Raw genomic sequence first — 18,238 nt, forward strand, 5'->3', positions numbered from 1 at the left:
GTTTGTAAATTGAAAATTTGGTCTTTTTTGCTGACGCATGAACATATGAGGTCCTCAGTGATGCGAATGCCGAGCAACTTAAAGCTGTTTACTCTTTCAACTCCAGATCCATTTATGTCAATAGGGGTTAGCCCGTCTCCATTCCTCCTGTAATCCACAACCAGCTCCTTTGTTTTTGCAACATTGAGGGAGAGGTTATTTGCTTGACAACACTGTGTCAGAGAGATGACTTCTTCCCTGTAGGCCACATCGTTATTGTTTGAGATTAGGCTAATCAATGTAGTGTTGTTGGCAAATTTAATTAGCAAATTAGAGCTGTGGGTGGCAACACAGTCATGGGTATACAGGGAGTAAAGGAGAGGGCTTAGTACACAGCCCTGAGGGGCTCCTGTGTTGGGAATCAGAGGTGTGGAGGTGAGGGAGCCCACTCTTACCACCTGCTGATGATCTGACAGGAAGTCCAGGATCCAGCTGCACAAGGCAGGGTGAAGACCGAGGTCTCTGAGCTTCTTGTTGAGCTTGGATGGAATTATGGTGTTGAATGCTGAACTGTAATTCAAGAATAGCATTCTCACATAAGCATCCTTTTTCTCCAGATGTGTAAGGACGGTATGTAGAGCAGTGGCTATTGCATCATCTGTCAATTGGTAGTGTCAGTAGGTGAACTGTAGAGGGTCCAGTGTGGGTGGTAGCAAGCTGCAGGTGCAATCCTTGACCAGCCTCTCAAAGCATTTGCTTATTATTGGGATGAGTGCGACAGGATGCCAGTTGGTCAGGCATGTTACCTTGGTCTTTTTTGCCACAGGGACAATGGTGGATAATTTGAAGCAGGAAGGCACTCTACACTGGGAGAGGGAGAGCAAAAATGTCAGTAAACACACCAGCCAGTTGTGCTGTGCACATCCTGAGTACTCGCCTTGGGATGCCGTCCGGTCCTGCAGCCTTGCGACTGTCCACTTGTTGGAAACATCTGCATACCTCAGCCTCAGAGATGACCAGGTTGCAGGTTGTAGCAGTGGCTTTCCTCGGAGGCTCCGAGTTAGCGACAGCGAACCGAGCATAAAAGTGATTCAGCTCATCTGGGAGAGAGGCTGCGATGTTGGCAGCACCACAACGTTTAGTTCTGAAGTCTGCGATGGTATGCAGCCCTCACCACAAGTCATGTGTGCTATTCGTGGCAAATCTTGAATCAATCTTGTCCCTGTATTGTTGTTTTGCAGCCTTGATGGCTTTGCGCAGATCATAGCTGCTTTTCTCGAGCCCCTGCTGATTGCCGGCAGTGTAAGCTCTAAGTCGCGCGGTAGGTGTTGCTCGCAAGGAACTACTGATCCAGGGTTTCTGGTTCAGGAAAACCCTTCCGGGGGACAACATCATCGATGCACTTCCAGATGAAGCACATGAGCATGACTCCATCCAAGAGCTCGGAGATATCCTGATCATGGAAGACATTCCAGTCAACGTCATCGAAGCAATCCTGCAGCATGGAGGCCGATTGGTCAGACCAACAGTGGACGGTTTTAACTATGGCTGCCTCTTGTTTCAGCTTCTGCCTGTACGTTGGCAAAAGCAGGATCGAAGAATGATATGATCGGGCGAAGGAGAGCTTTGTAAGCGTTGTGGAAGTGAGTATATCAGTGGTCAAATGTGTTATCTCCACGAGTGCTCACCTGGATGTGCTGACAAAACTTCGGAGACTTTTGTCAGCGACGCTCGATTGAAGTCAGAAGCGATGATGAAGGCAGCCTCTGGGTGTGCAGTCTCCAGCGTGTTGATGGTCTCGTACAGTCCCCTGAGAACCAGCCTGCGGTGGAAAGTGCACTCACTGCTGTGATGATAATAGCTGTGAACTCCCTTGGCAGCCAGTAGGGTCTGCACAACAGCATCAGGAATTCCAGGTCTGGGGAACAAAAGGATTTGAGAGCATGCACATTCTGGGGGTAGCACCAAGCATTATTGACCATGAAGCATACCCCACCTCCCTTACTCTTCCCAGAGAAGCTTTTCAACTTGTCTGCCTGGAACAGGGAGAAAGAACCCAGAGGGCTCGATAGCATGATCCGGTATCTCCTCCATCAGCCAGGTCTCCACGAAGCACAAAACATTACATTCTTTTGTTTCCCACTGGTGGGAGATTCTGGTTCCCAGTTCGCACAGGTTATTGTCCAGGGACTGAACATTAGCCAGGAGTATGCTAGGGAGCAGTGGCTGAACTGCACGTCGTCTCAACCTCACCAGGACACCAGTCCTTCTTCCTCGCCTCCGGCGCTTCTTCCAAGGTAGTGGCGGTGTAAGAGAGTCTCCCATGGATCGCACAAGCAGGGGGTCCCAGTGTAGGAAGGGCGGCACACAGTGAGTAAATGCCATCTTTCCGATGTTCAGAAGGGTCAGTCTGTCGTGTCTGATGTGACTATCAGCTACTTGAACAGAAAATGCAAAGAAAATTGTAGAAAATGTACCGCAGCTTTGGAACTGAGCTCACAACACGGCCACCGTACGCGACGCCATCTTGTAGAGATACAAGTTGAATGAACTAAACTGAATTAACTGCAGCAGAAACGGGTAGAAAGAATCAAATCGGATGAAGGACAAGGTGAGGGAGTGGCAGATGTGACAATTTACACACAAAGTCTGGAGAAATACTGACTACAGACATAATGGATGCATTGATCATCAACTTCTAACGTTGTGCCAATCGCAGAATCGTTTCCAGATTGGAGGAATACAAATATAACCCCATATGCAAGGAAGGACTGAGAAAAGAGTAACACTAGACCAGCGAGGGAGAGACTTTAAGATATCAACGAGGCATTTAGAACTAGGCAGGGTCAACACTGATTTTTGTTTATAAAAGAAATCACATATTACATATCAAGAGATTTTTTGAGAATGTGATTTACAGATGGCCTTCAGTAAGATGCAATGTTAAACAAAATTAAGGTTGGGGTGATTTACTAATGCACACCAATAATAAGTCAATAAATAAAAAGGCAAACACAAGGAAATCTGCAGATGCTGGAAATTCAAGCAACACACACAAAATGCTGGTGGAACACAGCAGGTCAGGTAGCATCTATAAGGAGAAGCGCTGTCGACGCTTCAGGCTGAGACCCTTCGTGCCTGACCTGCTGCGTTCCACCAGCATTTTGTTTGTGCTGCTTCAATAAGTAAAAATGCAGGAATAAATAGGTTTTTCAGTGTGGTGGCTGTGACTACTGGGGTGCCACAGGATTTAATCTATAACAATAGTGTTGATGAGAATCAGCTGTAATATCTCATTGTACAAAGTCGAGTGCCAGCTTGAGAACAATGCAAAGGCTTCAGGGAGGTAAAGGCAATCTAAATGCATGGACAACAACAAGGCAAATAAAATATTCTGAGGAAAACTCAAGAAGTTCCATGTTGGAAGTAAATGCAGAAAAGTGGAGTTTTCTATTAACTAGCAAGATACTAAAAAGTATTGGTGTTCAAAAGAGCCTGGTTATCATTATAAATAAATTACTTAAAGTGACTTCCACATATGGCAAATAAATCAGCAGGCAAACATTGCTCATTGTTGAAAGAGAATTTAAACACAAGCAAAGGAGATTTTAATACAATCAGATTAAATCAAATTAAACCACACCCAGAACAGAATGTAAATGGCCAGTATCTTGAATCAAGATTTAGTTGTGATAAAGGAAATACACAGCTCAACAGAATGATTCCAAATTGAGGAGTTCTTCCTATGGATGAAAGATAAAGCAGACTGGTCCTCGGACAGTAAGAGATAGTCTCATGAAACATACAAAATTCTATGGAACTTGGCATGACTGATATGAGAATCATGTTTCTCCTAGCTAGTGTCACAAACCAGAATTTTCAATATCAAAATTGAGATTTGGCCATACAGGACTGATTGAAATTTCTTCATGCCAGGGAGCAGTGAATCTCTGGAATTTCTGCCCAAGAGCAGTTTGAAGGCTCCAGTGAGAAGCATATTCAAAGGTTTTTGGGATTTTCAATCTGGGTCCTGCTATCTTTTTGCAGCTACCACTGGTTAAGAGATACAGAAGCCTGAAGTTCCACACCACCAGGTTCAACAACTGCTAATTCACATCAACCTTTCTGTTTTTGAACTAACTAGCAAAACCCTGATCACTATAGTTTAGCAACACCATGATCCCATTGCATGTTTTTATTCTCAATATGTTCTTTCTTGTAAAAGTGGAGTACAACTTGTACTTAGTTTGTGTTTTTCTTATGAAGGTGGTTTATTTGATCCTATGTACCTGGGATGCTGCTGCATGGTTTTCACTGTACTTGTGTATTCCTGTACCTGTGCAAATGACAAAATCAACGTTGACTTTGAACTTAGTGGAATCAAGGAGCTAAGCCAGAAGAGTGGGTGTGACATTAAAGATCAAAAATGATCTTTCTGAATAGTGGAGTAGACACAAGAAGCAGAATGTTCTACATTTGCTTCTACTTTTCATGTCATTTGGCTTCAATTCTTTAATTAAGAGTTGCTCTAATTGTGTTGCAAGGGGTTCTTTAAACAGAAGCTCACACAAATGATGTTAAGCTTTTTACAGCATTTGATGTCACCATAAACGCTCTGCAGGCCCAATGGACCATCATACGGTGCACGTGGAAGTCTAACATCTTTAGCACATACCATCTACTCCAACTCAGAAATGGTCCTCCAAATCCAAAAGTCAGAGGCAACACAAGGTAAAGGAGTGGGGTTATAGCTTCACAACAAAAGCCCGAGAAGGCTCTGCTGCCATTCTGCACCGATTCACCCAAAAAGCCCATTTCTGTCTTGTATTCTATGCAATTCTATATCATTATCAACCCAAGAGCATGATAAACACAATCACATTGTGATATCCAATGACAAGGCATCAATTTACCTCGCTAGTAATGGTTCCAGCCAACCCACGTGGCACTCACAGTGGCAGTCCAGGAAAGTCAAGACGTCACCTGAAGCTATAGATGCACCCAGCAATCGTGCACGGACCAAGCCTTCTCTCTTTCGTGCACGTATCAATCGAACTTTGCGGAGACCAGCTACATAATCTTCTAAAGGCTTTTTTAGGTGCTCTGTCAAAAGAAAAAATGTTGAGCGTACAGAATTTTATTTTTATTTTCTACTTTGCATAATTTTAACACCATGCTATAACTTTTTCTGAAAACATTCCTCCATTAAGGTCTTATATTTCATTGCACAAAGGTTGACTTGTGGAAAACAAATTTCTGTTCACAAATTTCTGACAGTGAGCAGGAAGGTAGGCCGGACTCCATAAAACAGCCAGTTTAGAATTTGTACTACCTCCCAAATCTGGGTTCTAATAACCCCATTAAAATCAACTTTTACTTGTGCAAAACTCTGCAATTTACTTTAGTTTCAGTGGTTGTATAATGACAGTTTCGCTTGGAACTGCAGGGTTTCAGTCACCACAATTCAACAGTTTTGCAGCAACAAAAAAAAGTACTCTTTGAGAACAAAGATGGACACGAGGATGTCATTCTTAGAAGAAAACACTTTACCTTTCTGCCCCAGATTACTGTCAAATGTTCTCTACATTTTGATAACAGTGTAATACAGCAACATCAGTTTCAACAATGACATTAACATACATCTGCACAAAACTGTATAAGCCCTGCTTCTAAATCAAAAGGAAAAAGTGTGTAGAAGCACAGAAACAGCTGCAATAGGAAAGCAAGTAGGCATAGGAACAAAAATCAGCAACCAGTCTCAATCACTCACTGAACAAGGGCCGAGTCTTCCAAACACTTGTTTGCACATACAGACTGTCCTTAACTCGGGCATTCATAATTTGGAGAGGATCTGCGCATACTGTATACATTTCCCAAAGCAGAATAAGTTCCCCGGGTACTACACAATGAAAAAATTTAATGGCGGGGTGGGGGGGGGGGGTGAAATGAGAATAGTCAATGTCAATGTCAGAACAAAGGAAAACATGGGGCTGGGGTTTAGATGGACAGGATTAGACAAGGTGCAGCAGTAGCCTAGGTAGTGACCATGTAAGGATATGTGTAGCTTTAATTTAAGCTGTATTAAAAAAAAGCAGACAACCATGTAGATGATGCACAAACACAATAAAGAGGAAACAAAAGTTAGAAAAAGATTAAATTTTTGGAGGGTGCATACTGAAAGATCACTTGAGTTTTGGGGAAATAAAAAAAATGATGACTTGACAAAAAACAAATCTATTGTTAGTTTTGAAAATAAATTACTTGTTCACATTATCAGTTTATGGTCTGGTGGTTAGCACAGAATGAACATGCCTTATGGGGCCCAAAACTGAGCTTGTTTTGTTTGCTGATGAAAATAGGCGAAAGGGCATATTGCAACGAGGATATCGAGACTCTGCAATTGAATATAGATGGGCTGAATGAGTAGAGGCTTGTGTGGGAAACTGTAAAGTTATGCACTTCAGTGGAAGTGCAGAAATGTAGGTGTTCTTATGCACCATTTGCAAAAATTGTCATCAGCCAGATGCAGCAAGGGAACTGGAGTTCAGAAATAGGGCAGTTTTGTTACACATGACCGGGGTACTAGTGACGACACACCTGGAGTAACCTCATTCAAGAAAGAATACTTTAGTACTAGAGACTGCGCTAGAAAGATTCACTAAGATCATTTGGATCACAAATGACTAAAATAAATTATAGATCTATATTCCATAGGGTTCTGAAGAATACAGTATTATTAAAATATCCAAGATTCTTTGGGTTGATTTTGAGATGTTTCATCTCATAGGAAATTTTCAGACGAAGGTACAGAGATACAGGATAATAAGGCAATCATTTATATTAATGTACAAGATACTTCTTAAAGACGGAAAATCTCTGGAATTCTCCAGATAAGATGTTTGTGGAGGCTAGATCAGTAAGCATATTTAAAGAGGAAGTAGGTCATTTCTGAAAGGGCTATGGAGAAAGGGCAGAGATCAATGCAATTTGGGAACTACAGACTGGCAGGCAAGAACATTGGTGCTGTAATCACTTTTCAAATAAAATAAACCCAAAAAAGGAAGATTACAGATACTTCTTGAAAAGTCAGATCTATCATAAAAATAGCAACATTTCAAATTGGGCATCTGCAAATTAAATCATAAAGTTAATTGGAGCAGAGCAAGAGGTTTTATGCAATTCATCAACCAGAATTAGAGATCAGATGCAAACCAAGTTTTAAAATAGCTTGGAACTTACCAAGATATTTGCTGTTAGAAAAACTGGCTGCAGCAGATTTGGAAAGAATGGATGAAGCTGCATCTACAGAATATGAACTCAACTCAAAGCTGAAATATCTACAGAATATGAACTCAACTCAAAAGAAATTTTTGAAAAACTTGTAAACTTCCTAATGAACATCTTCAGCTGCACAAAATGGCAGCAGAATCATATCATTTCTAAACATAGCATTCAGTTATGTGAATATTTTTGGATTAAATTGAGCGATGAAAAATCCAAATGCCATCATTCACTTTGGACTAGGTTTGAAAGTAAAACTGAGTTGCTTTATCAAATGCGTGTCTGGCATGTACATGCTTCACATAACATCAAGAAAAAGAATCATTAATTTGATAAAGCTATATCTACCTCGCTCACTGTAATCATCCACTATGATAACCTCCTTCAATAGAATATCAGGTGAAGTATCAAGAACGCTATGAACTGTCCTCAGGAGCGTTGACCAAGCCTCATTATAAAATGCAATTACCACAGAAGTGGTTGGCAGATTTCGATAATCATATTTCTTCTCTTTACATCTGAAGATGTAACATGATAAATGTTAAGTGCATATATTTGCAGTAGAAGCACAAAGCATTGCTGAAACCTGACACATGCAAATATGTAAACTATTTTTCTTACAAAATGCACAACTATTTTGAAGAAAAAAACTGCTCAGTAAAAATAAATTATTACTATTAATTTACTAAGGATCAAATGTTCAACAACATCAGAAATACCTGGTTCAAAAATTATTTTTAAAAGTGTAACTTGTGGTATGATCATTACATAATAAACTAAACAAATGTCAAAAGAAGTGATTTCAAGGAAATCACAAGTGTACACAGTTATCATTTTCACTTATTGTCACTTTGATATGCAACCATACAGATTCTTTTAAGATCAATTGCAATAGAAATCTCAGAATTTGGTTTGATTTACTTTTCAGAGATAACAAAACGATTCCTCATCTCTTACAAAAGGTCACATCAACAAAAGTAATCCTTCCCTCAATCACAAGCATCCAAACACTGTCTATCAGGTACTTTAGTATTAATCAACAAGCTTTAATTTATTAAAGTACAGGAAAAATCAATAGTTCAAGATTCATAAAAAGAGGACATCTAGCCTCCCAAAATTGTCCTTTCAAAAGGTTATTTATTGCCTGAAATAAAAGGATCTCTGAACTTAATCATTTAAGTTATAATTCCCCATGTCCCTTCGAAAAAATAAGATTCAACTACCCTGGAATGAAAGGCCATCATTCATTGCTCCAAGAATTTGGAACTATCACAAAGTACAATTGTAATGACAAGCTAGACTAGCATAGATGGAAGTTTTCATTCTTCAAAAGAAACTCAAATATGTTGAGTTTGCACAATACAATCTGAAAACAGCATGGCCACCTACAGTGGTGCTACGAAGTTTGTGAACCCTGTAGAATTTTCTCAATTTCTGCATAAATATGACCTAAAATGTCATCAGATCTTCGTGCTAGTCCTAAAACTAGATAAATGAAATAAACAACACAACGAAAACATTATACTTGCTCATCTATTTATTGAGAAAATTATCCAATATTACATGTATTTGTTGGGAAAACGTATGTGAATCTCTGGGGGTAATGCCTCCTACAAAGCTATTTGGAGTCAGGTGTTCCAATCAATGAGATGAGATTGGAGGTGTGGGTTGTAGAGGTGCCCTGCCCTATAAAACATACAAAGTCAGGTTCCGCTCAAGAAAGACTTACGTGCACCATGCCTTGATCAAAGCAACTTTCAGAGGACCTTAGAAGAATTGTAGAGATGCCTGAAGCTGGAAAAAGCTACAAAAGCATTTCTAAAGACCCAAGTGTTCATCAGTCCACAGCGAGAAATTATCTACAAATGGAGAAAACTCAATACTGTTGCTTCTCTCCCTAGGAGTGCGCATCCTGCAAAGATCACACCAAGAGCACAACTTGCAATGTTGAAGGAGGTGGAAAAAAAACTCAAGAGTAACAGCAAAAGACCTGCAGAAATCTCTAGAACTTGTTAAACTTTCTGTTCACGTGTCCACTTAAGAAAAGCACTGAACAAGAATGGTGTTCATGGAAGAAACCACTGCTCTCCAAAATAAAAAACATTGCTGCATGTCTCAAGCTTGCAAAAGGCCACCTGGATCTTTTACAACACTTCTGGGATGATGTTCTGTGGACAGATGCAACCGAAGTAGAACATTTTGGCAGAAATGCACAATGCTATGTTTGGAGGAAAATGGACACTGCACGCCAACACGAAAACCTCATCTGAACTGTGAAGCATGTTGGAAGGAGCATCATGGTTTCCGGCTGCTTTGCTGCCTCAGGGCCTGGGCAGCTTGTAATCGTTGAGGGAATGATGAATTCAAAATTGTGTCAAGAATTTTAAAGGAGAATGTCTGGGTAGCAGTCTGTCACCTGAAGCTTAATAGAGGCTGATTTATGCAACAAGACAATGATCCAAAAGTCAAGAGTAAATCAACAACAGAATGGTTTAAAAAGAAGAAAATCCGTGTTTTGGAATGGCCGATTCAAAGTGCTGACCTTAATCCTATAGAAATGTGGTGGAAGGACTGAAGCAAGTAGGTCATGTAAAAAGCCCACCAACATCCCAGAGGTGAAGCAGTTTGTGAGGAGGAATGGCCTAAACCTTCTCCAAGCCAATGTGCAGGACTGATCAACAGCTACCGGAAAGGTTTGGCTGAACTCACTGCTGTACAAGGGGTCACATCAGTTACTGAAAGCAAAGGTTCATACACTTTTTCCAACAAATACATGTAATATTGAATCATTTTTCTCAATAATCTAGTTCTCTACCTTGTTTTAGGACTTGCATGAAGATCTGATAATATTTTAGGTCACTATTAATGCTGAAATAGAGAAAATTCTACAGGGTTTACTAACTTTGTAGCACCACTGTAACAGAAATAGCATTTTAAAAGTAACTCAGATCTGCAAATCACTGAGTGGATAGTCTTATATTACTCCAGGTCTGTCATAATTCAGAGAACTTAACTATTATATCTTCAGCAGCTTTTGAAATAATTCTTCTAGCAAGTTAATACAGCTCAGATCTGAGCCACAGTGACCATTAAGGTTAACGTACATTTCAAGAGGACTAGAATATAAAAGCAAAGATTCAATGCTGAGGTTTTATAAGACATTGGACAGATGTAGTTAGAGTACTGAGAGCAGTCTTGGGTGTCTTATCTATGAAAGGACATGCTGGCATTTCAGAGGGCCCAGAAGAGGCTCACAGGAATGATTCTGGGGAAGAAAGGGCTAATATATGAAGAGCACTTGATGGCTCTGGGCCTGTGCTCACTTGAGCTTAGAAGAATGAGGAGGACATCTCATTGAAACCCACTGAACATTGAAAGGACTAGATAAAATGGATGTGGAGAGGTTGTTTCCAATAGTCAGGGAGTCTCAGACCAGAGGACTCAGCCTCAGAATTTAGAACAGAGACAAGGAGGAATTTCTTTTGCCAGAGAGTGATGAATCTGTATAATTTATTGCCACATATGGGTGTAGAGGCCAAGACACCAAGTACGCTTAAAGTGGAGGTTGATAGATTCTTGATTCATGAGGGTGTTAAAGGTTACCGGAAGAAAACAGAAGAATGAGGTTGAGAGGGATAATAAATCAGCCATGAAGCGGCAGAGCAGACTAGATGGGCCAAATAGCCTAATTCTGCTCCTATGAATAATAGTCTAAGATGTTGGGCTAGTTGGAAACACATGGAGGAAATGGTACTAATTGAATGCACTGTTCAGAGCCAATAATAACCTCGAGCCATTTAGCTCCATCATTAAAAAGCAAGTGCAAGTACTCTTCCTGAAAGTTCAGAATCCTTACTCCAGGTCTACACATTGATGTAATTAAACCAATGCATCCAGTTCAATTGACTGTGTCTGCTCTCAAGTACATCCCTCCCTATTTACACATTCCTCAGAATTATTTATTAGAAGTGTAATTCTCCCAAGATCCCCACCACCACACACAAGCATAGCTAATGAACCTTGAAAACTTACTAACTGCTAACACTAACAGATTCATGCAAGGCATTCAGTATCTTGAGCCACATACAAACTTCATCCTTTGCTTGATAAAGTGCTTTTGCTCTTATTTTTAGATCATGTTTTCAAGTCTAACACTGGCCAATTAGAGAAAATAGGGCAGATATTATGTTTGATCCTTGGTAGATTTAAAGAAAAAAAGCAAAATAAAACTCTACAAATACAACATACATAAAATGCTAAGTTTTTTAAATTTATTTTTCATGGAAAAATTAAGCTGTAAGATTCAATCTCCAAATTACTCTGTATAATGCAATTAAAAGTAATGTTATTCAGTCACCATATGTAACTATAATTTTCATGACATAACACACCCTAACAATTACAGATCAATGTGTCTTGAAAAATATTTGAAACAAGATCATGGAAGATCAGTTAATATATTAAAGATCTGAAGGAGTAGTATCCACAGCAAGCATAGATTTTAACCATGCTTTTCTGCGTCACAAGACTCAAACTTGGTAGCTAACATCTTTGCACCACATGGAGTTCTTTCAGCTGTCATTATGGCAGACAATCTGCCTATCTACGCAAAACCTCTTGTTTACAGCTATAAAAAATCAAATCTGCCTCATCCTCCCCTTTAACCAACACCTACCTCCATCTTTCATTCACTAAACCTGCTATCAAGCAAACCAGTTTAATTGCTTAAGGTAGATTTAATATCCAGGAACATAGCTCTTAATCCTTTGCTACCTATTGCAAAGGTCACTCCCCAACATCAAAAGACATTTATATAGCGATGCTCCCATCACTTCTTCCTCGGCTTTCTACATCTGAGATGACGAGGCATTTCCTCAGCCGGAGAGAGGCAAATCTGCAGAATTCATAACAGAGTAGACTGGATGGGCTGTATGGTCTGATTCTACTCCTATAGCTTATGGTCTTAGAGGAATGGAGAAATTGCCATTCTGAAATGAGCTCTCACCCTCAGCTGAATAATGGAACAAACTTGATAAGCTGAACGGCATCAAAGATGTAAATTTATCTGTTCTTCATCAATTTTGCTTCAGTAGCATGACTTGCAATTCTAGCCAAAGATACATTTAAATTTAAAAAGGGAAAACCTCCACTGACATTGTTTTTGTTCCCAAATTAAAAACTACTTTAAAGTAGTTAAAGTACTGCTACAGACTACTGCTGCTTCCATTTTGTGTTTTCATTTCAGGTTTCAGAAATCTACAGTTTTTTTTAAATTTTATTAAGAATCCCATCTGACCACTCTTTGGCAATTCTCCATTACCAGGCATATAGTTATACAACTAACTAACATTGCTTAAACCTTTTTTCCATTGTGGTTTTCTTGATGTACAACAAGCAAATAACTGCTGATACTGAAAACAATGGGCTTAAGACATCTGAAGCAGAAACTACTTCAGGTAATTATCACAATTACTAATGCCACTTCTCCCTACAACCATTCCCATCTGTCAGGTACTAAACATCTCCCACCTTCATGACATGACTGAGATCATTTGTTCAATACAAGCCATAAATCCTGCCAATTCCCACCAGATCTAGAATCCAATATTACAAGGCCCAATGAACCATGGATAACATACTTCAAAACAAATATTCTTGCATTCTGTTCTTCCAACTACCCTCACAATCAACAACAAAACTCTCATCTTTAGCCAATGAACATGTACATCAAGGGTGAGCCACAAGTCAAGTTTTCACAAGGTTTTCAGGTTATAGATTGAAGCGTAGAACATGTGTGTAGTACAAGAATAGACCATTCAGCCAACAATGCATCGACCACGAATGCCAATCTAAATTTATTGCAGCCTTGCCTATTCATGTGTCTGCCTAAATACTTATTTGCAATAGGCCATTATAAAACTCTGGGAGACAGAGTATAGACACTGACAACTTCTTTTTGTCAAACTGTTTCCTACTAGATTAACAGACCCCATCAGAATAAAACCTGAAAGAACAGCTACTCAGCTAATTGACTACTTGCTTTCAAAGTTTAAATTGCTTTCAATACCGTTTCCTGGCTGTTAATTTAAGAATGGTTTTTTCTTAGCAGAATTAAACCTACTTAAAATACAAGCAGATAATTGATTGTTAAACTACAAAAGGAAATAACAATTAAAATTAAATAGTTAGATTCAACAAGCTCAAAATGTGCCATTTGGTAGGCTCTTAGAAAGAACTTTGTTTTAAAGGTCTTGCTGGAAGGCTTCATGTATCTCTTCAACATATTTGTAACAGACTATTATCCTTTAACGATGCTGGCAGTGATCTTTAAATAGCAGGAAAGGCTACACTACCCTACCATCTTCGGTCAGCTTTCTAAAAAAAAACAGAACTTTTATCATACACTTGAAAATTCACCGTATAAATTAACTCCTTGGGAAATACCATTTTCAAACTGACAAACATTTTAACCAAAACACTATTATTAGCACCTGTACGGTAAGGTAGTACCTTATAAAAAGCATTACTCATCTTGTAGAGGATAAAGTACAGTGGATTCTAGTTAATTAGGATACGCTAGGGGGGAGCCAGTACATTTTGGCCCAAATAAGCTGCTGCCCAATTAGCCCAAGTTTCATGGAAATAGTTAAAAGCTATAAAAAAAAGACAAACTGTTTAACTCAGTAACAAATTATGTATTTAAATGAAATACAGAACAAAGTGGAGCACTACCAATACCTCTCCAGTACTATAAAACTGTATTAGTTCCTAATAGAGGAATTCATCTGCCATGTTCTTTTGATTGACTGTAAATGAACAAAATCAGCATTGACATCTAATGCAAATAATGGACTGCCTTCATACAACACTTGTAACAATTGCATCCTCCAAATCTTCATTTTCTTTGTAACATTCAAGATGACTTTTGATACCTTCAAATTCTTCGTAATACCTAATTTGTTGAAGTAGTGAAGTAGCTTCCTTTTCACTCTCAGCCTTTTCTGATATCTCCAAAACAGTTCTGAATTGTCTTGCTGTTTATTTCTTGCTATCAGTGACAAAAATATCAATTTGAAAACTGATTGCTTTAAGCACAGGGTAATTTCTAACAGCCATACAAGTTCACATGACTGATAGAAATTAGAAACTGTTTAGCAAGTCTCCTGCACCAATTAAACAGCATAGTGTCCCAAATAAACAAAGGGAATGCCAGCTATTTTCTCAATTTAGATTTTGCTCTTTAAGAATTGTCCCAAATAAACAGCTGCCCCAATTAACTGATGGTCCAATTAATCAGAATCCACTGTAATTATCTTAGACTCGTTACCAAGGACAACAGGAACAAAGCACCTGTTCAATGGTGAATCTTGTGTGTGTGAATGTATCCATCAATTTATCTTTTAATGTAATAGACTCTCAGTTCCAAAATGAAATTTTCTCCCCCCCCCCCCCCCAATATTCCATTTCCCAGTCTGAATTCTCGACCTTGTAACTTTACATTACTAACCTTGGAATTTTGCTTGTTTCCTTAGTCATTGGAAAATCTCAGTATTACAATAGGCACCACTGCAAAATATTTAAGGAACCATGGGAGGTTGTATGACTCAAGTGCTTTTTATTTAACCCAGGATACTACATATGCAAATCTAATAAACCAGACTTGTATAGGACCTTTATTCAGGGAATCCTTATGTAATGGATTTTGTTAAAAACTGTATTTATAGCAACTGCACTGGAGTTAACAAGAGTACTACTGCCCTCCATAGTTTCTATACAAAAACTGTAGAACTTCAATCTTATTTATTACCAGGTCTAATTATTTTGTACTGAATAACTTGATTTTATTTATTTCAAGAATGGTCAACTCATTCCGGTATTAAATTGCACTTAATTTCTTCCCCCATTTGGTGAGTTCAATTCAAGGGATCAATTTATGTCTTATTTATCTTACTGACAATGTGTGAGCATACCCGAATTATTCTCCACTGATGATCACCATTTAGTTCCAAATCATCCCACCTGAACACTTCCCACATTTAACATCTCCTATCACGGCACACTTTTATGGTCTTATACCACTTTCTGGACAGTGTACAAGTCCATTAAAAAACTTACTAGATGACTAATTCATCTATACAACTTGCTATACACAATAGTTAGAATAACTTTTCATTTCCATGGTAATTTTATTACCAGAATCATGATTATCAGACTTATTATGTTAAATTTGTTATTTCATGACACCAGTACAGTGCAAAAGCAGAAATTACCATAAATTACAAAATAGTGCAAAAAAAAAATGAAGTACTGTTCATAGCGGAGGAGAAAAATCTGCTCCAAAGCACTGAGTGTATGTCCTCAGGATCTTGTACATCCAAATTAATTCTGTATGACTGAATAAACGGCTTTTTGGGGGATGCTGACCACAAATTACTAAAGCGTAAATTACTTAAGTCAAAAATTCATTGTTTTTTGTAGATGGAGGATTTATCTTACTATCACATTATGAAAAACAATCTGTCAAAATGAACTTGCTACATAATGTTGGGCAACATGAGAGAAAGTACAAGGCAACTTAGTTATACAAATCAGATTCTTTCAGGAGCCTCAGGTTCTAGTGATACAGTTCCAAAATTAACTCTCATGGCTATTATAAAAGAACTTCACAATTAACTTCTGAAACATATTTGAGATCAGAGCTTACAAAGATACCATGTTATCAACAACAGTCACCATCCCCTTCCCTATTCCTACCCACGGAAAAATAGATTTAAGATGTTTTGTTGCTGTTTAGTTTATCTTTCAGGTATCAGGTGTGGGAGCACAAACAGATCATGGCCTTTGGGTGACCATTACAACAAAGGGTCAATCATGATGGCAGTCTTTTACTGGCTGCCGTTTTTATTTGTTCATAATCACATTATACAACAGCCTAACAAGTCAGAAATTTTTAAAAACACTCATTTAAATTATTTGGCTCAGGCATCGAGAAAAGGGATGGAAAACATTAGGCTGCAAAAATCAGTTTCAGTCATTAAAACCTCAATAGTCAAATCAATTGCAGGTCTTCCTTCTAGTCTATTTGTTCCAGTCAATATGGCACCATGCTGCAGTTTCCATCGAGGTCATGTCTAGGCTTAGTTGTTTATTAAGTCCTTTGGGGTGGTTTTGGGGGACAGAGAGGGGAGTTAGGCACACGTTAATGCTTAGGGACAGTGTTGTGAGATGTTGGTGGTCAGACCAGAGTCTAGGTCTCCACTCTGCACTCCATGTTCAAAGTTCAGCAACGTGGCTGGGTGACAATGGAAATCCAGGGTCCGGGCCTCTAAACTCAAAGCCAGTGACGTGGACACGAGACAAAGGACATCTGGAGTCCAGACCTCCACTCTTCACTTAAACAACTGCGACATTGACAGGTGATGAAAAACATTTAGACATGGGGCTGTTCAAGATCTATTTGAAGCACAATTTTCATTGGTTAAATGATACTAGCATTCCTTCATTCAAAAATCTCTATTTGAGAAATAAATTGATATATCTATAAAAATATTAAGTTGGCCACAAAACTGACAAAATGGAGAGAATTTGTCAGTAAGCACAACATTGTGCTTAGCCAATATGATTAGTATATCTTCTCATTAAACCTAGCAAAGACATGAAAACTACTCTAAAGGTGTATGATACATTAGCCTATAAAAGAAAACAGGTTTTGTGGCTTTCATAAAAACATGGGTAAATCAAATGGTTCTAAACTATGCAAAAAAATAAACTAAATTATAATATTATAGATGATGCATGCAATGAATACATAATCTACTTTCAGAATCCTATATACATTTTATGTTTCCAGTAAGATGGTCACAGCAGCCCCTCTGGGTCCATTCAAAGGTGTAATATTTTGTCCTTTACAACTTTTTCTTCCCCAATCTCAAGACACTGCAGGATATTAAGAATATCAAATACTGCGGGTCTACCCTATCAGCAAGTTAATCGATAGCAATATTGCTCCTTGTTACAGACTATTGTTGGCCAAAGAGTTGGGCCATCCATAAAACACTGCAAACGATTGTCTTGGATGTTTTTATTGCGATGGAAAGACCCTGTTGGACATTCCTAATGTAGAATAATGCAGGTCCGGTTCACGGATTCATTGGCAAATCTGACTGCAAGGGAGCCATGTTGCCTTGGTTGTTACGTGGACCAGGCCCTCATGCTGCAGTGTCACCACTGGAAGCTGCCCAGCAGGCAGTGTGGGAGAGAGTACAGGCCTCTGTGGGTGCACTGGAATCTGTACTGGATTGGGGGCTGGCCCTGTCATCGGTGCTGCCCTTAAGTGTTCACTCAGTGGAAAACAAGCTGAACCAGGACAATGTCCCATGTACCTTCAACCTACAGGCCTCAAGGACTCAGGCTGGGTATCTTTTGTGACTGTTTGTTCTGCTATTGCAACTCAGTGTGCTGCTGGTATTGTGTTTGGCACCCTGATCACAGAAGAATACAGTTTCATTTGGCTGGATTCATGTGTATAGTCGAATAACAATTGAACTTGAAACTACACGACTTCTGTATCTATCAAATTAAAAGGATATGTTAGGTAAGAATAGTTTACGTTTTTGATACAGTAATCATTTTAAAGACAACAGCTCAAGTCTTTTCAACTCACCTACTAATACACTCATAATAATCATCAACCTCAATATATATAATCAAATTTCATATATATGAAACTACTATGTATATATGGCCTTATTCACTGAATCTGTGTTCAGTTAATGAAGAACATCAGAGAATAACCACTCTTTCTAATGTTACCATCCACATTCAACTTCATTAGTATGTTCCTACTACCAACGCTTATTGCTACGCCATGAGTAAGACAATTTTCCTAACTACATGGTATTACTGTTGAGAAGGATTATATGAAATATTTATCAATAGGTACCACAGCTAAGTTTCCCAGACCTTGAAAGGGGCTGGG

The 18,238-nt window shown here is 38.9% G+C and overlaps 1 protein-coding gene across 1 annotated transcript in view; it reads right to left on the reverse strand.

Moving 5' to 3' along the window:
- The window catches only part of galnt12 (UDP-N-acetyl-alpha-D-galactosamine:polypeptide N-acetylgalactosaminyltransferase 12), a 49,662-nt gene that overhangs the window by 17,282 nt on the left and 14,142 nt on the right, over positions 1 to 18,238 (reverse strand). Inside the window, exons 2-3 of the mRNA XM_073054237.1 lie at positions 7,609 to 7,778; positions 4,893 to 5,082 (exon numbers count right to left, since the gene is read on the reverse strand). Of these exons, the coding sequence (XP_072910338.1) occupies positions 4,893 to 5,082; positions 7,609 to 7,778 (360 nt within the window). The remainder of the gene's footprint in view (positions 1 to 4,892; positions 5,083 to 7,608; positions 7,779 to 18,238) is intronic.

The sequence above is a fragment of the Hemitrygon akajei genome, chromosome 8 (assembly GCF_048418815.1).
Source record: "Hemitrygon akajei chromosome 8, sHemAka1.3, whole genome shotgun sequence".
In the NCBI taxonomy this organism is placed as follows: domain Eukaryota; kingdom Metazoa; phylum Chordata; class Chondrichthyes; order Myliobatiformes; family Dasyatidae; genus Hemitrygon; species Hemitrygon akajei.